Below are 23,041 nucleotides of genomic sequence, written 5' to 3' on the forward strand. Positions count from 1 at the left end.
TCGATGCCATAGAATTATCCGGAAGTTGAAGCGAGCCTTTCCTTTCTCTATCCTTCGTCTGTTATACTTCTCTCTTATTTATCCTTATTTATATTACAGCACATCAGTGTGGGTGTCTACATTGCCATCTTTACTTTACATCTTTACATAATTTCCAACTAAAATCAGCAAAAGTTCTGCAGTCTATTACCCATATTTCTGTTGAACTTCTGAAGATAAAAGATATTCATACGCTACACCTCTCTTTGAATGCATTTCAACATTTCCATGGAGATCTTCCATCAAGTTTTTTTCGGGCTACTTGAGATTTTAGAAATATCAGTCCTTACGAAAATAGGGACCAGGATGATGTGCTGGTGCCATCCACCCCTGCAGTGTGCTCAGGCTTTGGTCTGATAGTTGCTGTTGGGTGTGCCTGGAACTCCATTCCTGTTTGGATTCAACGGTCCTGTGCCCTAGGCTCTTTCAGGAAACAGGTAAAGGAATTTTTATTAAAAATAATTAAAAAATATAAACTGAATTAAAATAAATTATAATATTTATTTATATTGATTAATTATTTAGATTTAATTTTTTTTAAGAAGTTTTTTTTATAGATTTGGGTCGTGTAAGTGCTGGCTCCTCGATGTTTATTTGTTTATTGGATTTTTTTTTTAGAATATTTTTTAACGTAGGTGGTGCGGAGACCGGTTGTACTCAGGTGGGGATTGGTGAGTAGAATATAAATATATTTTAAGTTTGAATATAGTTAATATTTAATTTTTATTTTATTTTTTCCCCAAATAACGGCCATTGAGCCCTTTGGGATATTTTTGTCTATAAATGGAAGTATATTGGTAATAAAAGTAACTTTAACTTGATTTGTTTTATAGGGATTACCTCGATATGTAGTTCCCGAAGATAAAGTAATGATTTTTGTTTTATATATTTATAGTTTTGTATGGTGGTATTAGTGGTGTCGGTGGCCAAGTTTTAACATCAGTTATTAGTTTTCTCTACCTCCCTCATGGACAAGATTCTATTTTTAAAAAGATTTAGTTAAATATTTCGCTTATAATGTGTTTCTTAATAAATCGTCCTTCTCGTTGTGCAAAGCCCTTAAAAAACAACCGGAAGAAGGACAATTAATTGGGTTAATTTTTAGATTAGGCTTACTAGATCAAATTTAGCTAAGATTCACTAATAACAGCAAAAAAAAAAAACTAAAGGAAAACTAAAGCAAAAAAAGGACAAGCTTCATTGGCAAGCTTCAACTTTGATGAAAGGGGCAAGTGCCCTTTCATCAATCTTCAATAGTCCTTGGAAAGAAGTTGGACGCGCACCAAATCAAAAAGTAATACAAGACGAAAAAATTCCTTTAATTCTTCTAGATTAATTAGATCAACTTCTAAGTCCGACTGCTTCTAGATTGAAAGGATTAAAAGAGCGATATAAAATGATTTCTTACCAGTCTCATTTTGAGATTCTTCTCCAAAAAATGATAAATTTATTGGTAAGTGAGGGGGATCTTGTACGTTGCTTATTCCTGATTCTACTTTTAAATTTGATTTGGAAAATACACTTCTCAGCATTGCCTTAAAAATGTAAAATGTTAAACAATAATAAGATTTAATAAAGATAAAAAAAAACAATCCTTCAGCAAAAAATTTGAATATAATTAGTTTTCATTGCTATACACTGACGATTGCAGATGATGCATAAACGTCATCATTGCTTCACTTTTATTTTATTTCATTTATTTGGTAATGGAGGTAACTCCCAGCCAATCCCTAATATGGAAAGAGTCACGAGATGTTATACAACGGATGGCAAGCGACTCTAAAGAGAGAAAAACCATAATCTGAAGTGTCAGCATGTTTCTGATATTCACAAGAGAGTATTCTATTTACTTTTATGCCTAAAGACTGAAGGCTAGCGAGTTTTTCACATTATGAAGATTAAGTACAATCTGTAAGCTGCACTAAAATGTAAGGACCCCTGCACGTCGTTTGTTAAGTAAATTCTGTTTTATCTCAGGGTTGGGGGGAGGTCAGAACTTTTTTTTTGGGGGGGGGTGGACTTAGGAGACTAAGGATTTGGTATTTGGCGGAAAGGGGCGAGATTTTATTTTTATTGAGTCCTCACAAAAAAAGTATGCACAACTGATATTTTTCTTTTTTATGCTTATCGCAAGTAGAACGACGATTGCAGATAATAACTGCAGAAGGTTGTTTCATCTTGTAGTACAAAGAACCATCTTTGCAGAAGGCTCTACTTGTAGCATTATTTCACAGCATAGTGAAAAGTCATCTGTAATCACCATCTGCACCATCTCTAACCATAATTTTATAGCCATGAAATGAATAATAGTCTGTATTCAATTGCTGTCCCTTAACCCTTATAAGTGATAGCCCTGTCCCTAATACAAGAGGATATAAGCTAGGTATATAATAGAGACGTTATAAGGGATAAGGAATAGCATTTGAACGCAGATTATAATTATTAATGGCTATATAATTATAGTTAACGATGGTACAGGTGATGATTGCGGATTAGGCTGCTATTTCAAATGAAGACAGTGGAAAGAGAGTTTAAAAGCTTGAAAAAATCAAGAATTATGCTACGACAATTTTCCTTTTTTACAGAACATCTAAAAAAAGTTAATTTCGCAAAAAAGAAAAGATCTCCATTTATTTTTGTCTAAGTTTCGCGAAATGTTTGATTTAGCACCTAAATCTGGCTCTCTTTTTTCTGGTACGCAAGCTAAAACGGATATTTATGGTATCACCTATACTGCTTTTTCCCATTAACAGATTATGGTACTAAACTTTGTTTTCTGATACCATACAATACGAAATTAATTCTCATAAAAACCGGTCTATTTTGCAACCGGGTCTATATGATGACTATATATGACTCTGCATAATTACGATACATCGTTGTTGGAATGCCTAAGGGTCTTAACTGACAATTTCACATTTCTGAGATAACTACCGAAAATAGTTTCCTAACCTGTTCTTAAAGAGAAGATTATTAGTGCATTTTATGTCCAATAACATTTTTATTCCTCTAATGCACGTTGTCCTTCTGACCTTTGAGAAAACTAGGCAAACAGTTTTTGGCAATTACTTCAAATTTGCAAAATGTCAGATGCAACCTTCTTGGCGTGACACAACCCTGTTGTATTCTATTTGCTATTATAGTCTTTTATTTTACCCGCTAGACTTCTTAGACGAGAATGCTGGTGGAAAAATTGAAAGCATGAGAGGAAGATTTGTAATAAAAGTCAATAGTTTTAGTTTTTAAGTTTAAAATAAGGACTGTAACCCGTGTTGCCATTAGATTTTAAAATGTCCACATCTTTCAGACCAGAAAATACTAGTAGAGTACAAGATGATTGCTGTCTGTGTCGACCTAGAAATTCTAAAAGCTTCGAAATTAGAATTGTAGGATTGCAGACGTCTAAATCACCGATAATTACTTTCGATTATCATTTATCTCCTGTCTATGTTTACTATTGCAAAAAAATAAAATAAACTTGTGATGCAATTTATGTTCACAATTAAAGTTTATCCCATCCCGTTACAGAATGGCCCTTACTTCAAAAGTAAGATAAATCTTTCAAATGAAAAGAAAAAAGGAAAATCAATGGATAGCCGTGGAGCCATTGTGGGGATCAGAGTATTGTATTTGTTCAATGAATTTCTTTTAAATATATCTCATCTTTAAAAAAAGTTCAAATCAGAACAAACAATCAAAAGAACCTATAAATAAAAGAAGGCTATAAAATAAAATTACAAGACTAATTAAACCAAATTCTGATTGTCTGAATCAGTAAAGCAAAAACAACCATGTATGTCTTAAAAGATTAGAAAAAATCAGGAAGACAATATTTAATGAAAAACACCTCCATACGCAATATCTACAGTTCAAAAACATCTTTTACCCCTGGACCCATCTAGCGTGTATTCATACTATTATAATATACTCAAGCTATTACTAGTCAACTAATACTACTATTATATAGGTCTATTAGATAATTAAACATACATTTTCATACTTAATCCATTCTATTGCTTTTTTTGCCCACTACTTTGTTTTATTTAATTTACTCATTTTCTCTTTATTTTCATTTGTTATATTCATGCTAGTTCTAACACATGATTTTCAACGATTTTGTTTTTTCATTCTTTTGAAACTGTTAACTCTTTAGGACAGTGCCAGATTTTCATCGATCAGGACAATTTTAAGAAATAAAAAAAAAATTACAGAAAGGAGGAACAACATTAAAACTCAAAACAAACAGAAATTTTTCCGTGCCCCGCTCCTCAATACATTGCTCTTTACGCTAAAGCTTGTAGTACTGTTCAAAAAAAAACTTCCCATTATAATTAAACGGCCCGGCTCTTGTGTCTCATTAGCCGTTCTTAAAAAACTGGGACAAATAGTCATATTTTGGCGTGAAGAGCAAGGCATTGTGGAGAATGGCAACCCCTTCTTGTAAAGAATAAAATCTGTTCGTTTTGAATTTTAATGTACTTCATACTTTCTTTAAAAAAAACAACTTTTTTTATATATTTAATTTCTAGTCGTTTTTCAAATAATAGCAGACAATCTGACTCACCCTCCATAAAAATCCCTCCCCGTCATGGGAAACTCCTCCGAGGAAATTTCCTCCCACGTCAAATACACCCCCTTGAGATTCCCCTCCGGGCAGTTCCGTCCTCACTTAACCCCCCCCCCTCCCAAAAAAATTCCTTGCACACGAATCAGCCTGAAAAACTCCTCAGCACACTTTAATTTGAAAAAGACCATAATTTCTAATCTTTTTCTCGAAACTCCGGCAATCCCCCCTTCCGTGGAACATTTTTTTTAACGAAAGAAGACTAGACTATGAAATGAAAATGAAACCATGAAAATAAAAAAGCAAGTAATTCAATTTGGCACCTCGTCTCATCACTTCCCGTCCATACAAATTCAAAAATTATTGATCCCAAAGACAACAACACCTTCAAAGGAAAGTCCAACCTTCTAAAGCTGTTTGGGACTATACCTTTTTTTGCTTATTTTGCACTTGTTTTTCACCCTAGTTTGTCTTTCTTTTCTTTTTTTTGTTTCTCACCTCCCTCTACCGAAAAAAAATGCATAAATGCATATTGAGGTCTTTAATAATAATAATAATAATTTATTTTTGACCCGCTACAAAAAATCAAAGCGGAGTATCAATAAAAGAAACAAAACAAACACTGCACAAAACAGAAACAAAACAAACACTGCACAAAACAGAAAAAAAAACAAGAAACTAAAGCAAACGAGTAAGGCCTCTTTGGGCGGGCGGATACTTATAAGTAGACTGGGGTATTTTGCCAGCAAGCTCCGTGAGCTTCGACCCAATATCCGGAAAACAATAAATAGATATGAGGCTCCTATTCCTATACCATGGAGGCAGATACAATAGAAAACGGGAAACCGGAAATAATAAGAGCGAATTGAACTGATATCTTTTTTATGAAAAATAGGGTAAATACCAGAATGAAACAAAACCGAATGATCTGTAAAAACCGAGCATAATTTAGCAAGAGATTTTCTATTGTATCTACCTCGGTTAGCAACACTTTTAGAGTAACTTAATTGGATTTTCTTCTTGCAATCAGCAACAGCGAGACTTCGTAAGGATTTTAATTTAAGTGGAAGACAGTAACAACAGCAATCAAAGGGGTAAAATTAACCTTGCACTTGATGCCCATTTAATTGGACAATCTGTCTTGGCTTTTTCTACAATTGGCCATGACTTTGACTTTTGCCACAACTATTCCCTTTTTATTAATTCAAAAATCAACGGACTCGGTCCGTTGTTGAGGTCTTTATTTCGATCAAAAATCAAAATTTCAATAATAGATCAATAGCCGAATTTTCCTAATATATTTGATTGTGCAAGTGTCAGACACTTACCAATACAGAGAATTAGACATCATTTTTTCTGTCTTTTGGGACTTTAAGGCCACAATTTTCCTTTTATTTTTTCAATATTAGGGATTAAGCCCTTTTAGCTCATCAAATACATCAAAATATAAAAAAAACATATTTTCAGACTTCAATTTTATGTCGTACAACAATTTTTTATGCCACAAATGTAAGGTCACTATTTTTTATGCTGAAATTTGGGGAAACATCATCAGTAATCGACTCACTGACAGTTTTAGACGATGGTTTGTTCTTGAATCATCAATAGACGCACTATTCAAAATATATATATAAAAAAATATTTTTATACCACAATTTTAACATAGGCCACAATACCTTATGGCGAGAATTTTAATCTACAATTTGTATGCCACAATTTTAGAAAACACTTTTAGTTATGGATTTACTGACAACTTTAGACGACGGTGTCTATTTGAATACGTACCATTGAAAATACGTACCATTGAAAATATAAGAAAATAAGATAATTTTATGCCACAATTTTGAGATAGTTCAGAATATCTTATGCGACAAACTTAAGACCATAATTTTTTTGTCACAATTTTAGGAAACATTGTCGTTAATGGAGCTGATCACTGTCTTAGACAACGGTTTGTACTCTAATCATCATTAGACGCACGATTGAAAATATAAAAAAAAAAAACATATTTTTAGGCCATAATTTTAAGATAGGACATAGGCTTATATTTTATACCACAAATTTAAGGCTACAATTTTTTATGCCACAGGAAACATTATCAGTAACGGACTTACTAACAATTTAAGACAGTGGTCTGTTCTTGAATTATCATCAAACACACAATTGAAAATGTATAAAAAAGTATATTTTCAAGTCATAATTTTGAGATAGGCTGCAATATCTTATGCAAAAAATTTAATATCACAACTTTAGGAAGAATTATCATTAATAGAGTTACTGATAGTTTTAGATGAAGGTTTGTTCTTGAATAAACATTAGACACAAGATTAACAATATACAAGGAGTTTTCTTTTAGCCCACAAGTTATTACGCCATAAATTCAAGGCCACAATTTCCTATGCTACAATTCTAGAAGATATCATCAGTCATGGACTTACTGACAATTTAAGACGACGGTCTGTTCTTGAATTATCATCAAACGCACTATTGAAAATGCATAAAAAAGCATATTTTCAAGTCATAATTTTAAGATAGGCAGCAATATTTTATGCAAAAAATTTAATGTCACAATTTTAGAAAGAATTATCATTAATAGACTTACTGATAGTTTCAGATGAGGGTTTATTCTTGAATAATCATTAGACGCACGATTAACAATATACAAAAAGTTTTTTTTTAGGTCACAAGGTGTTATGCCATAAATTCAAGACCGCAATTTCTTATGCAACAATTCTAGAAGACATCATCAGTCATGGACTTACTGACAATTTAAGACGGCGGTCTGTTCTTGAATCATCATCAGACGCACGATTGAAAATGAAAGCCAAGTGAGGGAAAGCTTCTACATAAGGTTCATCTTGATTTAACGGAGGAAATGATGGTTTCAACATTTCAGCTGTTTGTATTAGCCTGAAAACAAACTACAGGGTAAGCAATCGCTTTTCAGATATAAATAATAATATAATATCGGATTTAAATAATATAATAATTCGGAGACAACATAATAGTTAATAATAATAATAACAATAATATAATATACTATATATATAATATAATAATTCTGATATGAAGAAAATAATAATTTGTAATATAAATACCAACGAAGACCACGCTGCCTTTCCATCATACAAACAACAACAAGTAAAACAATGAGGAATGAATCTAATCAATCAGTCAATCAATTTAAGAATTGAAGTTTCTTATTCTTAAATAAATATTTTGGCTCTATATCCCAGAGCCTTCCTCAGCAAAGCAATACACAAAAATATAAAATATTCTTTCAATAGAAATACCTGATCACTAAAACTGAAATTTAAAATTAGAGCGTTCAAAATTAGCTACGGTCATTATGAAGAACTTCAACCAGGACTGAAGAAAAACAACACGAAACAAGCTAACTCATGAAATAAGGGTATATCAAATACCCTGCGACTGCAGCATCTATAATGTGGGAAGAACCCAACGAAATTTTGAGAACGTCTGCAACAGTATAAAGACGACATAACAAAGGCTTTAGATCCTAATTAAATAAAAAAAACAAGTTTTTTTTAATGAAAGTAAGGAGCGACATTAAAACTTAAAACGAACAGAAATTACTCCGTATATGAAAGGGGCTTTTCCTCCTCGACACCCCGCTCCTTACGCTAAAGTTTTTTATTGTTTTAAAAAGTAGAGTTGCGAGAAAGAATCAAACTTTAGCGCAAGGAGCGGGGTGTCGAGGAGGAAAAGCCCCTTTCATATACGGAGTAATTTCTGTTCGTTTTAAGTTTTAATGTCGCTCCTTACTTTCATTAAAAAAAACTTGTTTTTTTTATTTAATTTCTGAAAGTTTTTGAATTAATGCATGTCTGATTTTGGCTCTCCGTACATAAATTACTAAAATGAAATTTGCATATTAATTCTTTTTTTTGGCTAAATGGCTTTCTCTTAGTTTTGATCAGACGATTTTGAAAAATAAGGGGTGGGGAAGGAGGTCTAGTTGCCCTCCGATTTTTCGGTTACTCAAAAAGGCAACTAGATCTTTTAATTTTTAACGAACGTTTTTATTAGTAAAAAAAAAAACGTAACTTAAGAATTAACTTACGTAACAAACGTACATAACTTACGTTACGTTTTATCCCAATTCTTTAAGAAAATAGTTGAAATTATTTAAAAAATTTTTAGCATAAAGAGCGAAGTATTTATCTCCTCCTAAATACCTCGCTCTTTATGCTGAAGTATTTTTAGAACCCTTCATGTGCGTAATAATCTCTGTTCGTTTTAAGTTTTAATGATTCTCCTTACTTTCAATTGAAAAAACTTTTTCATGTTTATATTTTCATTGTTTTTTTTTATAGTAATGCTAGAAAGTCCTGCACCCTTTTCATTGAATTTCTCTTCCCCCATGAAATACTCCTCCAAGGAAAGATCCTCCCATATAGCCCCCTCCCCTGAACCCCACACCCAAACCAAAAAAATCCCCCTGATAACGTCGGTACACTTCCCAGTAACCATTACTGTATGTAAACATTGGTCAAAGTTTGTAACTTGCAGCCCCTCCCCCAGGGACTGTGGGGGGTAAGTCATCCCGAAAGACATAGTTATTATGGTTTTCGACTATGCGGAACAAAATGGCTATCTCGCAATTTTGATTCGTTGACTTTGGGAAAAAAATGAGCGTGGGAGGGGGCCTAGGTGCCCTCCGATTTTTTTGGTCACTTAAAAAGGGCACTAGAACTTTTCATTTCCGTTAGAATGAGCCCTCTTGCAACACTCTAGGACCACTTGGTCGATACGATGACCCCTGGGAAAAAAAAAAAAAAAAAAAAAAAAAAAACAAATAAACACGCACCCGTGATTTGTCTTCTGGCAAAAAATACGAAATTCCACATTTTTGTAGATTGGACCTTGGAATTTTTTCTATAGGGTTCTCTGATACGCTGAATGCGATGGTGTAATTTTAGTTAAGATCCTATGACTTTTAGGGGGTGTTACCCCCTATTTTCCAAAATAAGGCAAATTTTCTCAGGCTCGTAACTTTTGATGACAAAGACTAAATTTGATGAAACTTATATATTTAAAATCAGCATAAAAATCCGATTCTTTTGATATATCTTTTAGTATCGAAATTCCGTTTTTTAGAGTTTTGTTTACTATTGAGCCGGGTCGCTCCTTACTACAGTTCGTTACCACGAACTGTTTGATAGTTCTTTTGATTCTGCGCTTAGCACCTATATTTTTGAAAAGCTAACCATAAAATATTTTTTTGAAATATTTTCCTTGTTAGTAATGGTTTGAGTATTAAACAAGTTGTTAGAGAGGCAACAGAAATTAAACTTAAACTAAATGATAATATTTCTTTAAAGCGATTTTGGCGGACTATTCAATAAACACATTGTATACAAACTTATTAAAGATGATGTAACAAATTACATTAAAAACTCACCATAGCACGGCGAAAAAAAAACACAACTCTTTAGTTGTGTTGAGTTACAAATGCAACTCTTGTTACGCTATCTATTTTGTTTCGCTTTTTACTCTTAAATGGTTTATTTATATTCTTTCATAGCCCTCGTAAATTGTTTGTCTTTTTTGTTGTTTTTCTTACTTAAACTAGGATTCTATTTATTTAACTATAATAGGAGAATCAAAATACCTGAAAGAGATGTCAAAATCAAATTTAAACCTCTCCAAGCAAAGGTAAATAAAATCACGAAGAAATATTTTAAACACTCTAAAAAAAGCCGTTTTTTGCTTTTAATTAAAAGCTGCTATTTTTCTCTAGTCGAACAGTTCGTGGTAATATTAAACAGTTTGTCTAATTAAACTGTGTCTAAGCGCAATAGTAACCAAAACTCTACAAACAGAAATTTGATGACAACAGATACATCAAAGAACTGAATTTTTTATGCTTCCAATTACGGAAAATCAATTATGCGATTTCAATATGTAATTCCAATTACATAAATTCATTAAGTTTAATATTACCCATGGAAAACTGTAAGCCTGAGAAAATTTGCGCAATTTTTTGAAAAAGGGGGGAAACAATCCCAAAAAGCCAAGCAATTTTTAACAAAATCCCACCCTCAGACTCAGAATATCAGAGAACTCTATTGTAAACGTTTCAAACTCCTACTTACAAAAATAAGGAATTTCATATTTTTGACAGAAGAAATATGACGGAAGCGAGTTTATTTATTTGTCTTTTTTTTCGCTTGTTTTTTTTCTAAGAATGATCGTATCGAACCAGAGATCCGAGAAGACCAGGACAAGACTCGTTTGATTGGAAATCAAAAGTTCTACGGCCCTTTTTAAGCGATCAAGATGATGGGAGGGCAAATTTCGAGAAAGCAGCTTCATTCAGCATATTTGAAAGTTCCAGTAACTATTCCTTTGGAAAAGACAGGGCTCCCTTAGTTCTATGGAAAAGGGCTGTAAGTTAAACAATTTGCCCATCTTTGTTATATGGAATTTTGGGGGGAGGTATTTTCAGCGGGGGGTATTTTTCACCGGGAGAATGTTCCGTGAGGAGAAAATTTAACAGGGGAAGTTATCAGAGGGGAAATTTTACATGAGGGGGGGGGATTTTCTGCCATGATGTGAAAAACAGTCCGAAATTAAACAAAAAACAAGTCTTTTTAATTGAAAGTAAGGAGTAACATTAAAAAAAAAAACGAACAGGAATTATTCCGTATATGAGCATCTTCAACCCTCGCTCTTTACACAAAAGTTTGACTTTTTGCCACAATTGTTTAAGATTGCTCAAACAAAAGGTTGCTTGAAGTTGAATGAGAAGTATTTTTAAAAATTTTTAAGACTTTATTATAAAAAGAGGGTTAATGAAGGGGCAGCTCCCCTCAAATACTCAATAAGTTCTAGTCGGTTTATGTTTTAATGTTGCTCCTTATTTTCAGTTGGAAAAACCTGTTTTTTATTTAATTTGCGACAGAACAGCGTTCTATTTCTCATGAGACTGTTTTCTATTCATTTGTAAAGACAGAATCAGGTCGAGTCCGGACTGATATCACGAGCTTACCAACTGGGTCTTTGTAATCTCCAGAAAGGGACTTTCCCGAAAATTCTGAAAAGTAGTCAAGCACGAGACTGCTACCATTAGCAAGATAATGTCATATCAAGACTTAGCATTTAGGAACTTCAAACCCTCCTCGGTATGCTGCATACCCCATACAATAGCAATTAAATACAATTAATATAAAAAAAAGCCTTACCAAAGTAAACAGATGCAAAACTTGTCCAATACATATATTTTCACATACGAATGTATATAAACATTTTGTGTGGTGTTAGTGATGTTCAATTCAAATTAACAGAAATATCCATAAGTACGAAAGGTGTCCTATCCCGTGAACTCGCCGCTCTTTTTCCTAAAGTTTAATTTGCGACCTATTACCATGTAAAACCCCCCGACATTTTGCACAACTAATAACAACAAAATGTAATTCATGACAATTAAACTAAACAAAATAAACTGATACTACACTGCGAATATTGAACGAAGAGCACAACATGACATGTTTTATGTTTTAAAATAGGTTTTGAAAATATTTCAACAGGGGTGAATGAATACTATAATTGCTTAAAGAATATATGAAATTGAAAAAATTGCATGGAACTGCTATATGAAATTGAAAAAATTGCAGTGTGTATGTGTGTATCAGGGGAGCAGGCTTCGCTCGGAGAAAAGAGAAAGGCTTTTTGCAGATTTGTACAGAGAGACTATTCTATATTATCATTAATCAAATTAAATTGTAATGTGTTTTCAAAATACATACCACAAATACTCATCTCCTGCAACGTTTATTATAACTATTCTAAGCATTTGTGAAATCATTCGCATGAAAAATATTAGAAAAATTCAATCAAGGAAAAAAACTTTCGAATAAAAGTTCAACTACAGCAAGAATGGAGCATTGATACAATTGATTTGAGTTGCAACGCACTCTCCACTGTGCTAACCTCCACTTGTCCCAACCTCTGTACCCGTAAATTGAATCAACGGTGACGGAAACAAGAAACGGAAAAACACATAGGAAATTCACAATTGGGGCTCTATATTTGCACATTACAGGGGGGAGGGGGTAAAGTATTGTGGAACTGGAGTCAAAATTCGTTAACTACAATTATTCGGCATATAATAAAGTAAGAATTATTTTCTTAACAGGTTTCCTTCTCAACATTTTAAAGGTCAATAAGTGAAAGATAAAAAAAGAAAGATAAATAAAATTAGATGAAGTTTAGATTTTTTTAGTATATTCAGGTGAGGTGGTTGTACGTCCGGGGAGGGAGGGAGGAACCCTATGGCTAAGATTAAAAAAATTATATAATGAGGAGGCGTGTGGTTGTGTCGAAGAGTGAAGTGGGAGCCGTACTGCGTGTTAGTGAAGAATCTTTTATGTTTATGGGTCTCAACGTGAGGTTTGTCACAGAGCAGTATACTTTAAGTTTAGCTATTTCCTTTTTTTTTAATTAAACCCGATTGAACCTACCTAACCTAACAGCCCCACTTCAAGGCTTATACCATTCGCTCAACTCGAAACGAACATAAATTTCTATAAACATGAGAAGTTCTCCTATCCCCCTTCCCTTACCTCTCTACTCTTCCCGTTTAAGTTCAACTTATGCTTTATTACAATTTAAAACCTTCAATTCAAACCAATTGAACACAATTAATGAGAACACACCTTACCTAAGTAAATTGAGATCAACCGTCCAATCTTGAACGACGAGCAAAACGTGACAAACGGATAAAAGAAATGAAATAAGTTGGATAGAGTTCATTTCTGCGCCTGCTTCTGTAGATCCAAACTCGAATCCTATTTTTTTCTCCCATTCAGCCTAGAACACACAATTAGTAACCATAATAAGCAAATTAAAACTTTCCATCAGGGACGCAATTTGCCATGGATCAGGGGGGGGGGGCAACTGCCCCTCCCAGACCTCGAATCACCTATATTAGCAGAATTATGTAAAACTAGCGCTTTACTGAAAACGTAAAGGCCAAGCAAAAACTAAACAAAAAAGAACATTGCTGTAGGAGTATTAAAGACCCTAAGTAGCCTACATAATATAAAACCCAAATTTAAAAACCCTTCAGTAGTCCATCACCAGCCATAACATCGAAAATTTTAGACTGACTACAATTTGAGTAGCTATTTTTAAAAACACAAATAAAAATATTATTTTAGTGCCGACAAACTCAATAAGCAAAATACAAAAACAGCACACTGATTTATAAGACAAGTCACTGGTTTTACCAACCGTAATATCAATACCTACTAGTATAAAATGTTTAGTTCTAGAAGCAAAGTTTAGTATTATTCGAAATCCAGAACAATATGAAAGCATAAACTTCAGATACCCAGTTATTTATGCCTATAGGCAGGGGCACCCAATGGTGGGGGTGGGGCAATTACCCCTCTCCTAGATTCTATTAGTCCCCCTTAGAATTTAGATTTTTTTTATTGAAAAAAATCGCTCTTCCCTTAGATTTTAAAAAGCCCCATTTGTTTGTGCCTTCAACTTAAAAAAAAAAATCGAGATATAATGCGGACTTTCGAAACTAGTCCATTACGATCTTAAATTCAAAGAGAGCAACTCATTACATTGAACAAATTTTTCAGAAGTCGTACTAAATTAAGGAGGCCCAAACTAAATAAAAACATTCAAAAATACTTTGTTTTTCTACTGAATAAATACTACTTTTGTAGCGGTAAATGTATTGCAGTAAGGAGCAATATGTCTTTTTCCTGGCCATATCGCACGGAAGGGATAGCCGAAAAAAATTGGGAGTAGGCGTCATCAATCGTAAGTGGAAAGTTCCAAGGACATTTTTCAAGGACGGAAACGAACAAAAATCATCTCGAGATTAGAATTTTAATTGGAATACGACTTTGAATTCTAAGAAATTCCACATCAAATGACGCCCTTTCTTAAACTAAGGCTATGGGCAATCTTAGTTCCTAATGAAACCCAAAACATGTCATTTTATGGGTCATGGTTCACATTATGCTAGCTACCAAAAAGGTCTTTTCAGAAAGACTTTTTCATTATTCCTTTTCTTTTTTTAATTTACATATTCACGGTTGTGCACGCATTAAAAACCAAGTTGCTATTCAATTCTAAATAATGGATTGATGACGTCATGCAAATTAAAACTGAATAATGCCATTTCAATTAGTAAATTTATGACGTCATGTAAAAAAGGACTATGAGTTTCACCATTAGAAGAAAAAGTGACGTCACCACGGTCATATAAAAGTGGCCGTATCAGTAATTCTAGAAGTATTGTGGAAAAAGCTATCAGATGAATAACATATCTATTAAGCTCATACTAATAGATATCAAATGAGGTCATTTTTTACCAGCCCAAAAAACCTATGGAAGAAGGAACCCACAGATTGGTTCACTTTTCCTAGTTTTATGCTTGAGTTTTATGAACTGTTACTTTGGAATGACATTAGCTCGATTGGACTACAAAGAACGGGGATAATGTCGCAAAAATTGATAAAGATTCCGAAAATATCGAAGGAGGATACCAAAAAAGAACTGATGACAGGTATAAGTGAAACAAAGTGTGTCTCTGAACTGCTGAGAAGTCAGAACCTTAACCAACTGCAAGAATTGCAAAGAGCAATTGAATATTTCAGAATAAAACATCCGAAACATGACAAGAAGAACCGGAGCATATTTTCAACAAAAAACTTAGACGTTGGTTTGCAATTGTTTGAGAATGAGGATATCGCTACAAAAGCTGACAATCAACTGGAAGATCTGGTGAAAGATAGCAAGAAAACAGAAAATGTATGCAGAGCCCATCCAGAGCAGTTAAAAACAATAGCAAACGAAAAAGTAAAGAGTTGTGAAGAACAAAAATCTTCAGCAGAATTTACTGGAAAGCAGACTCAAGTTGACAAAGAAGTGCCGATCAAGCCACTAAAAGATGAAAAAGAAATCCAAGTGATGGATATGGAGCAAAAGGGAGTAGGTAGTAAATTCTACCTAACAGAGAAGAATGTAAAAACTATAGTGAGCAATGGAACGCCAAGGAAGCCTCCTAAACGAAAAACAAGGGAGAGCAAGCAAAAGCAAAGTGGTAACTCAAGTAGTTCACCATCAAAACGCATTGAAAACGTCTTGAAATCGGGGACTGATAACTCTGAAGAGAAGGATAAGAATCTAACTTATAATCCCACTGAATTAAGTAGGCTATGGAAAAAGCAAGAAATTTCAATTTTGGAAGATATGGATAATCTATTGAATATTGCCAGAGCTGAACAATCGCAAAGAAAATTCTCTAAAAAAGTCAATCTAGTGGCTGCAATACGACAGTGTTTGAGTACTGTTGACAGACTGAGAATATACCAAGCGCAAACAGGCAATAGAAACTGGTCTGGAATAGCCACAAGCCTTAAAAGACAAGTTGATCGCACGAAATATATGTGCACATTGTGCACCAGCACCTAACCTTACAAATTAAGAAACTAAGTGAAAATTTTATGAGCGGCAGAAATTAAAGTAGGAAGTGACGATAGTCATTGGTACAGCACTGAACCACGAGTCAAGGAGGGCTGTGTCCTGCTTGTGGCTAAAATAAACATAGAGCCCAAATGAGTTAACTGAGGTACAAGTTTGAAGGACATTTATATAGACCAGAACACTTACCAATCAAATTTACTATTTGCGCTGCTTAGTATTTTTGTCGTATTTCAAGTTATTGACCAATAAAGTTACTAACAATTTTTATTTGTTTTTATTCTGTTTTTTTTCTAAGTTTATTTTTAGTGATTTACAACCCATGTATACACTAAATTAGGCAAATTAAAATGAATGAGTGTGTTAATCTTATTACTCATATAAAGTCCGAAACGAGCTCTAAAGGTGCATATAAAATCCATTTTTAGGCCTAATGTAAAATTTCACAGGTTAACTTATCAAACATAGCCGGTGTGGCCAATAAAAAATTGACCATGGCCAAAAAACCATAATTTTAGTCCACTCTTCCATCCAAGTGTAGCCGACAAAACTGCGGCAAGAGAGGTTCTTTTTTTCAAATAAATATGTTTTTCAGAATATTACGAAACTTCTGTACATCCTTAATATTATTTGGAGGGAGAGGAAGTGGAAAACCATGTGAACAGGAAAACCTGTTCACATGGAAGAAATTGGACACAAGGTATATATATATATATATATGTATATATATATATATATATATATATATATATATATATATATATATATATATATATATATATATATATATATATATATATATATATATATATATATATATATATATATATATATATATATATATATATCTGTGGCAAGTTACAAAATATGAAACGCTTGATATGAAATAAACCTAAGAGAATTAATAAGCAAGCATGAATCAATAGCCGGTATGATAATCTGGCTCTCCTCATAAAACAAATAATTAGACAAGAATTATTAATTATTACAGATCATACCTGCGACACCGATTCGGTTATAAGGAGGGCTTAAGAAATTTATGGAGGATTAGCCATTCATGGGAGAGGGAAATTCCAAGTTCCAAAGTCCGTTTTTAGATAAATTATAGAAATACTGCCAATAAGCAAGTATTTTTATATTATTTTTTTACACTAGTTATGAGGGGAGATTTAAAATTTCATTATTTTTTAGGAGAGTGGCTACTTCTTAATTTTTTTTTTGTGTTACTTGTCTAGTTTTATTTATTAGACAATTAGGTTTATGTTCTTACTATGCATAGAGATATAAAAGAAGCCATTGCCGTAGCGACTATGGTATAGAGGTTCAAACTAATGAAAATATCGGTTCGAAAAGACATTAATAATAGGATGTGTTTACACTTTACCTGAATGTCACTATACATAACTGAACAGGATAGAACAGGTTGGCAGTCTAAAAGAATTACTCTTTCTGGGGTAATGTATGCATCAATTCCAGATGTTTTATGATTGCTGTTTTCTATATCTTCATGGGACTGAACAGGAAACAAAAATCTAAGCAAAAAAACTATTCTCACATATAAACTAATACCTAAATAATTAATAAATGTATCAAAAAAAATTGAATGTACCTGCAAAACACAACAGTGGCAAGGTAAAGGTCCCATTGCTTATAATTTTCATGTTTCATATTTTATTTCATTTTTTACTTATTACGTGGATCAATTTTAAATATTACCTTAACATACAATTAATTTGCCCATTGGAATGTCAGCCATGTGAGACGGGTTGCCTCAAAAAAAATTAAGCTTAATAAACCATGTCTTCATTTGCATATGTTTTCTTGGCATTCTTCTTTTTTTTTTCAAACTAATCAGGATGAGTGTCAGCTTCCAAAAAGTTTACGTCTTAAAGGTTTGATATTTAACTTTGAATCAGATTCAAATGCAGCTTGTTTTCACTTTAACCTAAGAATATTTTGTATGAACTAGATATTTCTAAAAATTCTTGACAAGGAATGAAAAAACCGAAAAAAGCTTCGGAAAAAATTTTGTTGAAATAAATCTTAACAATAGATGATCAAAACTAATCAATCTAGAACACTATTTGCGCTTTACTGAAAACATAAAACATTTTAAACTTTTTTTTATAATGTTAAATAAATCCAAAATCTAGAGACTTTCAGGAATGAACCTTAACATATATTAAATTTTCAATCTACATTTCATTAGTTTTTTTTAGTAATTTTGGTTATTGTGATAATTTTCTGTTATATTTTTCTTTTTTATTGTTGATATTATGACAAATAAAAACCCGCAATCCGAAATGAAAACTATTTTCAATAATAAACCCCATGTGACTTTCTGGTCTTCAGAAGTCATATGGGATGTTAGTCCAACTTTGTGTCAGTTCCTATTCGTTTTAAGTTTAACTTGAATATTTATCGTACTTTCTGCTCGTTTTGGATTTCATTTACACATTAATTGAAATTTATGTTTGTTTAACGCTTGAATTACTGTTTCACATTGTTGCTTTACATATAATATAGCCCTTTATTTTCCTTTGTAACACTTCTTTTTTCGGAAAAAGTTAATTTTAAATTAATTCTAATAGATAAGAATTTTTTCACTAATTACAATTATCAGCAAAGCAAACGAAAAGGATGCAAAAACTACAAAAATATCTCAAAATCAACGACCACAAATAAAAGTATGTTTTAAATTAAAAACCAAAACTATATATTTCTATGAACACTCAATTTATTTTTGTTTAATTATTGCACTGACGACGGTTATTGCTTATATAGCCGAAGTACCTACCCATATATTTGGCAAGTATCCGTAACTCTTAGCCAACCGCAAATCTTCATCTCTAAAATCAATCATGTGAGGAAATTTGGCCGGTACCTGAAGACAAGCGAGTAGTTCCCATTATATACGAGTGGGGGAGGCGGGGTATTTAAAGGGACTTCGAATTTTGAAGCCCCTACTTTGAAGTCCTTCGAACTGTAAAATATTTTTCTCTGGTGGTTTTCAATGCAGACTTCTTTAGGTATCGGATTTTCTTCTATTTCGCTGAGACGGGCTATCAGTTATAAGGCCGAAATATTTGTATACATTGGTTTAATTATCACTGCTTTCAAAAGAAATATTCATTTACAGAGATTGTTTTATTTAAATTTTTCATCAGGTTTCACGGTCCAGTCATTAAAGATATGTCATTAGTTCTAGTAATTATCTTCTTTTTTCACTTTTGGCTATGCTTTAGATAGAGCAACTAAGAAAAACTTCTTTGAATGTGTATCAGCTGCAAGGTCATTCTACATGGTGAAAGAGCGTCAAACAAAGCTCTTTCAGGTAACACTGGCATGGAGTTCACTGCTGTAGGTAGACCTGATGATCAGCATTATGAGGTGAAGGGGGGTATGTGTCACCGACTTAGCTTTGCTAGGTCCCTGCCGGAGCAGAGTGTATACATTATATATTACATATATTACAGTTATATATTACGCTATTAAGGCGAATATAGAGAGAGGAAGGCTTGAAAATTGGGGAGTGACTTTTTCTGTTTGCGAATGATTGTGAAATTCTTGACCAGATTTGTTGGATGTCGGAGTCTGGGTTAAATAAGCCAGGCAGGTCCCACGTCCCATCGGGCCACTAACTACAAAGTGATTTCCACTGCTTGCGTGGGCCTGTCCCTATTTGAGATAAGTAAATTTGAATTAATTTTAAATAACAAAAATGTCTGATCAACAGGAAACAAATGTGGATATTCTACAGCATCTGAAAAATATAGAAAACCAGCTTGGGGGCCTTTCTAAGCTCGCGTCGATAGCGGAAGAACTGCAAATTATATCCTACCAAATGAAGCACAATGAGGCGTCACAATTGAAAGCCACGGAGGACATCCAGAAAATAAAAAAAAGATAGGCGATTCGCAGAGGCACGCAGAGTGGTTAGAAAAAGAAGCCACAGTCGAACTGATTTTTTTTTAATTTCAACCCCTAAACCCACGTAGAGGATCACTGGCTGAGGAAATCAGTGAGGTTATTTCCGGCTATTTGCCACAGATTAAGATCAGGAATTTGGGACATAAATGACGCATTCCCCTTGAGAACTAAAAAACAGGGAAAAATCCGTCCAGTTTTAGTGAAGTTCACAACAACATTTTTGCGAGATTTGATTTTGCGAAACTCAGTTCACTTTCAGAGTTGCGGTATCTCACTAGCTCCAGACTATATCCGGGCCGAGAGAATCGCTCACAATACTCTAAAACCACTTTTACAGAAAGCAATCGAAGACGACCGTGAGGTGAAATTCAGGAGCCTTCGTTTATTTGCGGACGGTGAACTGTTCACATACGACCATGAATCAGAGAAAGTTAGAAAAAATGGAAGAGATAAAACAAAACAAAATACTAGTGCGATATCAAGAGCAAGAGTAAACTGACTAACACAGAAATGGAAAGCGAAGGGGGGACCAAATAGCGGAGGTAAACTCGGATATTCGCAGCGGTAGTTTCACACACAACCAGGCTATTAACCAGGCAGATGGTAAGAGACCCAGAGTGAGCGGAGTCACGAGCAAACGAGGTTTAAAAGAGATAATCATGCCCCGAAGATCGTCACAGGCAGGATCGCCGGAACGTAACTCATAACCACCAAATCGAGGCCTTGGTCGAGAACCCCCACGCCACTAACTCAGGAATAGGCGAAGGAGCCCGTTCAACTTCATGGAATAGGAAGTAGGCCGTGTATAACAAATCCAGTTTATGAAATGGAACGTTCAAGGCCTATGAGTAAAAAACAACCGTGTCTAAATGAGTCTCTTTTGAAGTGTGATGTAACATGTTTGATCGAGGCGCGGTCCCCGCCTTGAGAGGATCTGTCAGTTAAAGATTCCACAGTTTTCCGTGCTGACCGGCAAATTTCCTGAAATGCATGTTTTTACGGCGGAGTCGCGAAGGAGGCGAAGGAGCCCGTTCAACTTCATGGAATAGGAAGTAGGCCGTGTATAACAAATCCAGTTTATGAAATGGAACGTCCAAGGCCTAATGAGTAAAAAACAACCGTGTCTAAATGACTCTCTTTTGAAGTGTGATGTAACATGTTTGATCGAGGCGCGTTCCCCGCCTTGAGAGGATCTGTCAGTTAAAGATTCCACAGTTTTCCGTGCTGACCGGCAAATTTCCTGAAACGCATGTTTTTAAGGCGGAGTCGCGGTTTTTGTGAAAAAGCAGAGTTTCGCAGTTTGTCATAGAATAAGAAGTAAATCTAAGAACATTATTTGGTTAAACCTTAAGTGTCATGATGGATCGAAGATAGTCCTAGGTTGCATATATGTTTCTCCACAGCATAGTAGTTATATCAAAGAAGATACGTGGACTTTGATTGAAAATGATTTGGAATATTTACGGAGAAAACATAGTGAAGAGTGTTTTGTTTTGATGGGTGATTTAAATGCTTATACATCAGAAGGACCAAAAATTAGCCTTGTTTCTCTTTCAGGAAATGATTTGACGTCACTGAGGATTCCAGAAAGCTAAAAAATTCCAAGAAGAAGCCAAGATGTGAAAAGAAAAGTTAACCAATGGGGAAGGAAATTGTTGGTCTTTTGCGGAGAAATTGGTCTAGACTTTGGAAATGGAAGGTTTGGATAGGATGCGGGACGCAGTGAGTTTACTTACATTTTAGTGTTATTTATTATGTTTTGGTGGACAGTAGGCTCGCACCTGAATCCCTAAACCTTGAGGTAGTGTATTTTGCAAGTTCAGACCATTTTCCATTAATGTTTTATTTTTGGTCGACAAATATTAGTAAAAATCAGCGGAAAAGCGAAAAACTAAAGCATCAGACATTTGGAACAGAAACGAGCAGCACTGACTTGGTAAAATCAAGAAATACTATGCGAGTGGGTGGAAAAAGATGTGACCCGAATAAGAGTATTTTTGCTCGGAGCCGATGGTACAACAATTGAATGCCCTAGCATGTGAGATTGAGGAAAATATGGGGAGTGTAAGTGAAGTTTCTTCAAAATTAGCTGAGCCGATACGAAGTCCTTTACTTGAAAAGATGCAAAAAAAGGAAAACAAAAAAGCACATTTTTTGACAATGAATGTGAACGGAAAAAAGAAGAATTAAATCACATGCTAGAATATGTTAAAAAATCCGAAAAGGAAATCGAGAAAGTGGAGTTGCTCCGACATCATAGAAGTAAAAGAAAAGAGTATAAACTAGTGATAAAAATGAAGAAACTAGAGTTTCGATGGCGGGAATAAAATGAACTTGCGCATCTTTATAAGAGAAAAGGTTCCCGGGAATTCTGGAAAAGAATTTCATCAAAAAAGATGACTGGTCCCAAAAGTATTCCGCAAGAAGACGAGTGGCCCCTTCTTTGAAAAACTAGAAGCAGGTACAGCATCAGGCACACAACAGCCCCCACCTGATTTCGAAAAACTGGCAGAAGAAGTCGGAAACCCCCCTCGTGACCACACTGAACACCCCCAACTGGAAGAAGATTATCACCTTTGTCGCCAAACCCAGCGGGAAGAAATAGAAAATGCCATAAAATAAACTAGGGATGGGTCTTTGCCAGGACCATATGGGATTCCAGCAAAGGATTTGAAAATACTACAAGTAGCCTAGTATTATTACCTCTGCTTCTGGGGTTGTATAACTTGGTTATGAAAGAAAAAAGGTGGCCTGATCCTTGGAAGATATCTGTAGTTATCCCCCTATTTAAGAAAGGTGATGCAAGTTTGTGCAAAAATTACCGACCAATCAGCTTAGGAAACTGTCTTGAAAAAATTATGGACAAAATTTTAAACAAAAGGCTGGAATTATGGCTGGAGGAGAGGCACATTCTCAGAGAAGAGCAAGCCAGTATCCGTTAATGGTACTCACCATCTGATCGAATGTTCGTGCTAAATGCGTTGATTAGTAAGTATTGCAAGCGAAACGAAAAGTTGTACGTGGCTTTTCTTGATT

The 23,041-nt window shown here is 34.1% G+C and overlaps 1 protein-coding gene across 4 annotated transcripts in view; it reads right to left on the reverse strand.

Moving 5' to 3' along the window:
• The window catches only part of LOC136026256 (nonsense-mediated mRNA decay factor SMG9-like), a 104,871-nt gene that overhangs the window by 60,769 nt on the left and 21,061 nt on the right, over positions 1–23,041 (reverse strand). For all 4 annotated transcript variants that reach the window (XR_010617250.1, XM_065702632.1, XM_065702633.1 and 1 more), the window contains exons 4-7: positions 17,460–17,607; positions 13,290–13,438; positions 7,366–7,513; positions 1,448–1,574 (exon numbers count right to left, since the gene is read on the reverse strand). Coding sequence is in view for 3 of the 4 variants with exons in the window: in XM_065702632.1 (XP_065558704.1) it covers positions 1,448–1,574; positions 7,366–7,513; positions 13,290–13,438; positions 17,460–17,607 (572 nt within the window). In the remaining variant the exon portion in view is untranslated. The remainder of the gene's footprint in view (positions 1–1,447; positions 1,575–7,365; positions 7,514–13,289; positions 13,439–17,459; positions 17,608–23,041) is intronic.

Source organism: Artemia franciscana, chromosome 4 (genome assembly GCF_032884065.1).
Source record: "Artemia franciscana chromosome 4, ASM3288406v1, whole genome shotgun sequence".
Lineage (NCBI taxonomy): Eukaryota > Metazoa > Arthropoda > Branchiopoda > Anostraca > Artemiidae > Artemia > Artemia franciscana.